At 37.3% G+C, this 6,224-nt stretch overlaps 1 protein-coding gene across 1 annotated transcript in view; it reads left to right on the top strand.

The window, feature by feature from the left end:
• large1 (LARGE xylosyl- and glucuronyltransferase 1) overlaps positions 1-5,340 on the top strand; it is a 40,207-nt gene extending 34,867 nt beyond the window's left edge. Inside the window, exon 16 of the mRNA XM_016293008.1 lies at positions 3,662-5,340. Within this exon, the coding sequence (XP_016148494.1) occupies positions 3,662-3,859 (198 nt within the window). The 3' untranslated portion in view covers positions 3,860-5,340. The remainder of the gene's footprint in view (positions 1-3,661) is intronic.
• Positions 5,341-6,224: the final 884 nt, after the last annotated feature.

Here is a 6,224-nt window from a genome sequence, read left to right as displayed (position 1 = left end):
ATATTTCACAGTCATATACTATTTGTTGTAGAATAGTAAAACATTCTTTGTCCTTATTTCCTGAACTGTGAATGAGCCTCTGTAGCCTGTCTGCCGACGCGTGACCAAACTGTTTATGGAGCTTCAGAAGGACTTTGCGTTTCTCATCTGGAGACATATTTTCTGTCACTGTTAGAACTTCCTCTTCAGTTTGATCTTTTTTAGTGTCTTTGTCTCTGATATCGACACAGTAATGTCCAGAACTAGTAAATTCAAGAGGAATAGATTGTTTGAACATCACTGCACTGTACTTTTCCATGTCCAAAATAGTCCCTGCTTTTTTCAGTGACGTTTTACTCCGCAGGAGTGGAATGTCAACCTTGACAACTTCTGTTTCAATTAGGCATTTTGTCAGTCCTATTTTAGCTGGTAATTTCAAATTTCTTGTGGAATATACCAAATTCCCATCTCCGAAGCGAAATGGTCTGCAACTGCAAGTTTCTGTTTGCATCAACTGGTTCACTTGATCTTGAGTGAGGTCATCAATATAGATATACAATTATGTAGTCCGCCATGGAAACCGAACTATTCTTTGTTATTCCATCAAAATAAGAATACACGTCATATGCGCGATCCTTTTCCTCTTTTAGGAACACATCGTCCAGCTTAGCCATCAGCGTTGCCATACCATTATCACTGTCTAAATCCTCCGCAGGTATTTCCATCGCCGTTTCACGGGCTCTCCCCTCAAGCCCCAAGGCAACAACGAGGGCTTGTTTCTTTTTGTCGAGTTCGGTAACCCGCGTCCAGATATTAACTTCATTTTTCCAACACTCGTATGGCCTGGTTTCATCAAATTTCGGCGGAACTTTATAACTAGCTGCCATCCTTCAACCATCCTCTGCTACCATGTTAAATCAAATAACGACGTTTACTCAGTTAACGCACTTTATTCCTTTCAACACCTCGCTCACATATCCAACACCGTTCAACACTGTTCCTCTACAACAACGCCCCCTTTTTACCCGCGCGCTCACCTTTGAACCAGCACATGAGCTACCCTAATTTTTAATCCGGAAGAACCTTCTTCCATGTGAACAGAGTAGGGAGGAAATAACATGTTAACACCGTCCCACTCTCCTTTTGCCAAACCCCCTGACAACATCGCGTCCATGCCATTGCTGAGCAACAACAACACGGAAACATGTCGAGAAAACGCTGTTCAGTCTGGATGTCAGGAAACGACATCATTGCACAGTAGGGCTGTGACGGTCGCTGTGACAATCGCGCCACCGGTGGTAATACACATGACATCACACACTCTATAACAAGCATAATACAAAGTTTTGTATACAAGTGTAATAATAGTAACAGTTGCTAATTGTTTTATTTAGACTATAAGTCTATGCTAATTCATAAATTACCTCAAACGCCATACACGGCGTTTGATCCTTTAGATTGGCAGGTTTGAGCACAGGAAAATACAGTACAGAATACAGCAGCCAAATACTACATCACCAATCTGGAATAATTTCCAGTCATGTCACCCATCCGCATTTGTACAAGTGTCTTCAAGTTCACGTGATCGCAAACACTCGGCTGGTTAGGTTTGTATTTACTGCATTCTGTGTTTGAAAAAAAAACCTTGAATTACCATTCTGAAACATCCTGTTGTAAGCGCGTTTGAGGAGGTGGTTGGTTGTCTCCTGTCATCGCCGATTCGGGGTCTGACTTCGGCTCAAACATGTAAGGCCGAACAACATTTCCCTCAGCAGTGACCATCATTACCGGTGTTTCTATTGACATTACTTGTGAGTATCACACAGCAGGCTACAGCATACATAGTTACCTGTGGTTGGCCTGGCCGTGCGTCGCTCAGAAATCAACAGGCCAATCAGAAGAGAGGCTCATGAATATTAATTAGACAGGCCAAAATTGACCTGTTCTTTGCAGAGCTCTTGAGAGAGGAGCTGTAAAAATAAATTGAGATGGTTTTTGGTACTTATACTGCAAATATATATTCTTAAGGACTGTCAAGACTTAAAATAAAACTCCAGAAAGGTGTAAAATATGTGACCTTTAAGTAATCCACACAACTTCAGTTCATCAGTTAATGTCTTGTGAAATGAAAACCTGCATGTTTATAATAAATCCATCAAGGCATTTTTAACTTCAAATCGTTGCTTATCTAAAATACGATTCCTCTATCCATAATATTGCTTTCTCTAGTGAAAAAGTTGTCTCATCTGAGTCAGGAGAGAAATATGTACAGATCAAGTACTGTTTACAAGCAAAAACAGTCCAAAAGCTCAGCTCTAAACAAACATGGTGCATTTTGACAGAAGGGATTGACTTGGGGTGGTGGTTTAAACGTCAAAACACTTGATGATGGATTTGTTTCTTACAAACAATGCTTTTCAATTTACAAGATGTTAATGATAGATATATTAATTGATAAATTCTAATCGTTTTTATCAGCTGTTGGAACTTTATGCCGAGAATCCATTGGTAAGCAAGTGATGTAATGGTTAATTTATCCAAATCTCTTCTGATATAGAAACAAAATATTGAATCGCTTGAGGGTGAGCAAATTTTCAACATATTTAAATTTTTTTCATCAACTGTTCCTTTAATGGACCTTTTTCACAAATTGCAATGATGCATTTTGACTGTTATTAACATCATAAATGTAGCAAAGGGTTTTTATTGTCTCATTTTTTTTAAATTTACTGTATATTTATAACATCTATATTTTGTAATATAAACTTGCCATTAAATTACAGAAACTAGTTAATGCTGCTGTGTGAGTGTTTCTAATACTCTTAATACTGAGGGAATTATGACAAATTTGACATCTTTCTCTTTTTACAGTGTGATCGAACTATTACTATAACACAAAAATATTTTGTGTAAGTGTTTATGTGCAATTTGAGGTGGCAGTCAGAATTGAGTGTGAACTGAGAACTGTTCTTTTTAGTGGATTGGTTAATGGTCATGAATCAGTCAGTCTTGAACTCATGAGTTATCAGTCTAATGACTCCCTCAACAACTGAATTGGATGAACAACTCAGAACTGTTCTTAAAAGAATCTTAAAACTAGTGCTGTCAAGCGATTAATCGCATCCAAAATAAAAGTTTTTGTTTACGTAATATATGTGTGTACTGTATATTTATTATGTATATATAAATACACATGCACGTATATATTTAAGAGAAATGTGTTATATACTAAATATATTTATATATAATATAAATTATATGAATATAAACATATACATGTAAGTACAGGTAAATATTTTCAAAATATATACTGTATATGTGTGAATTTATATATAAATAATAAATATACACAGTACACACACATATTATGTAAACAATTTTTTTTATTTTGGATGTGATTAATCAAGATTAATCGTTTGACAGCACTACTATGTAAAAAAAAAAAAATATATATATATATATATTATTATTTTTTATTTTTTTTACATAGTAGTGCTGTTTCTTATATAAACAAATCCGCAGTGTAATTGAGTGAAATGATTCCTATCTTCAGTCATTACATGATCTTGAACTATGAATGACATTTTTTGTAATATTTTATGCTTTGTGATATAAGGCTGCATTAAATAAATCTCTGACTGATCTTTCAGCGTGCTAAATGTTGTTTGTTGTGTATTTTCAGGAGTACGAGTTTGTGGTTCTGCCCAACGCCTACATGATCCACATGCCTCACGCGCCCAGTTTTGACATCACCAAGTTCCGCTCGAACAAACAGTACCGTGCTTGTCTGAAGACGCTGAAGGAGGAGTTTCAGCAGAATATGTCTCGGCGCTACGGTTTCGCCGCGCTCAAATACATGACAGTGGATAACAACAGCTAGCCGAGCACATTGTTCTGCAAACCGATAAGATAACTGCCATGAGCTGATGAAGGAGTGCTGTGTGACAGCGCCTTTATGGATGCGTTCAGTGAAACTGAGATTGCAGGGTCATTAGGAGGCACGGCTCGTGATCATCCATTCATTCAGGGATCCGATAACACGTTTATCAGTGGTGTTTGACAAAGGTGCCGAGAAATAAACTGCTGATTAGAAGTCATTGATGAACGTTTGTGAGAAGGCAAGCAGATCCTACAAATGGCAACTTCTAGAATAAATAAGGTATGTTGTTACTTATAAATGATGGACAACAACACTGATGCACTTCAGATTAAAGCCTTGAATCTGCTTGTCTATATATCTGTTTATCTTTGTTTGTCTATCTAGCTCACCCATTTATCAATCCTTTCTGTATAGTGTTCTCCCTCTATCTCTGTTTCTATCTCACTTTCTATTCATCCCTACAATCAGTTTATCTGTCTCTACCTGTCTGTCTAACAGTGTGTTTCGCTGTCTATCTACCAGTATCTTTATATCTACATCTATATCTGTCTGTCTAACAAACTCTCCATCTATCTAACAATCTGTCTAAATTTGTCTGCCTCTAGCTGTCTATAGCTCATTCTGTTTGATGTCTATAGAAGTCTTATCTAACAAACTTTCTGTATCTCTATATCTTTCTGTCTAACAGACTGTCTAACCATCTCTCTTCCTGTTTTTCTGCCTATATCTGTTTAACATTGTTAAACTATCTATCTCGATCAAACTATATCTAAGCATCTGGCTATCGCTCTTCCATTTTGTCTGGCTATATCTTTAACAATGTCTATATGTCTGTCTCATTATCTAACAATCTGTCTGCATCTCTCTGTCTCTTTCCTTTTAACTATCCATCTATATCTCAACAGTCTCTCTATCAAACAATGTCTATAACGGTATTATTTTTTTCTGGGCGTTTTTTTGGTGTGCCTTTATTATGATAAGACAGATCAGATCTGACAGGAAGCGAAGTGGGAAAGAGAGAGGGAGGCGGGATCAGGAAAGGTCCTCAAGTCGGGATTCGAACTCGGGATGCCCATAGTGCTGTATGTTGGCATGCTGCCCACAAGGCTATTGGCGCAGACAACAGTATTTGTTTAACAATGGCTATATTTGTCTGTCTAACAATCTGTCAGTTTATATCTGTCTAGCAAACTGTTGAACAATCTAACTATATCTCTGTCTATCTTCTTATATACTTCTTATATATTTATATACTCTCTCTTGCTCTCACTCTGTCTTTATGTGATCTGCCTGTCTAACAATCTGTTCATATCTTGTTCATACGTTGTCTGTCTTTCTTATATCAAAAAATTGCTCTAACAGTTTACAATTTACTCTCTCTCTCATTCTTATTCTCTTTCTCTCGATTCAAGGTTTCTTTCTCAGTGTTGACAGTTGTTGTGTGTGGTGAAGTAGCTGGATAATGTGTTCATTCTCAGTGCAGAGAATGCACTTTCTGCACTTTCTTTCTCAGTGCAGATGAACAAATGTTATAAACAGGGATCTTCATTCATCGGACTGGCAATAATACGTAATGAGAGGCCAAAGTGAACACTTTATTGACACATTAGAGATGGTTATTTAAGTGTTACTGACTGTCATTCTCCATCAGAGGGCATCCACACCACACTAACAGACTTATGCACTTAAATACAGGCTTAATTAACAGACTTATTCTTTTTTTTTCATAATTTGTTAAAGTTAGTGGAGTTGATGCTGATGTAGTAGCAGAACGTGTCATGGGTGTGTTTTGTAGTTACTTTGTACGCAGACTATCAGCCAACAACATGTCTGACTCAGGCTCCTGTTGATATTTTGCCTTTTTTGCCACGCTGACAGCACACAAACTCAACATTGCCGAGACATCTATGTATTAGTTCTCATATGCCATGCATCTCTAAAACGTTTCCTGTCTGATGTTATACTGACATTCAGCAGTTTATCACATTTATGATTGTGAATTTTTGTGAACCAGATATTTGGAAGATGTTTGTACACAATATTTAGAACTTGCGTTCTTCAACAGGCATCTCGGCAGCGTACATGTGTATCAATGAAGTGCTTTTAATAGGCTACAGTCTGTGTTGTGTGCATTACAGTATGCCTATGTGAGATCATCTTTAGAAGCTGACCTCACCCACAGCACTGCTGCTTTATTTTGTGTTATTTTATTGGTTGGAACGGACCATAGACCGTTCATGCTAAGATTCTATAGAGCCCCTTGTGGCAAAGCTGAGAACGCACTTGCACTTGCATTGCATTACCAATTGCATTGTGATAATTTTTGGAAGAAGTGTTTGTTTACATACTTGCTTGGAGTAAGTTG

Source organism: Sinocyclocheilus grahami, unplaced genomic scaffold (assembly GCF_001515645.1).
Source record: "Sinocyclocheilus grahami isolate Dianchi unplaced genomic scaffold, SAMN03320097.WGS_v1.1 scaffold296.1, whole genome shotgun sequence".
Classification (NCBI taxonomy): domain Eukaryota; kingdom Metazoa; phylum Chordata; class Actinopteri; order Cypriniformes; family Cyprinidae; genus Sinocyclocheilus; species Sinocyclocheilus grahami.
This window is presented reverse-complemented; position numbering and strand designations above follow the sequence as displayed.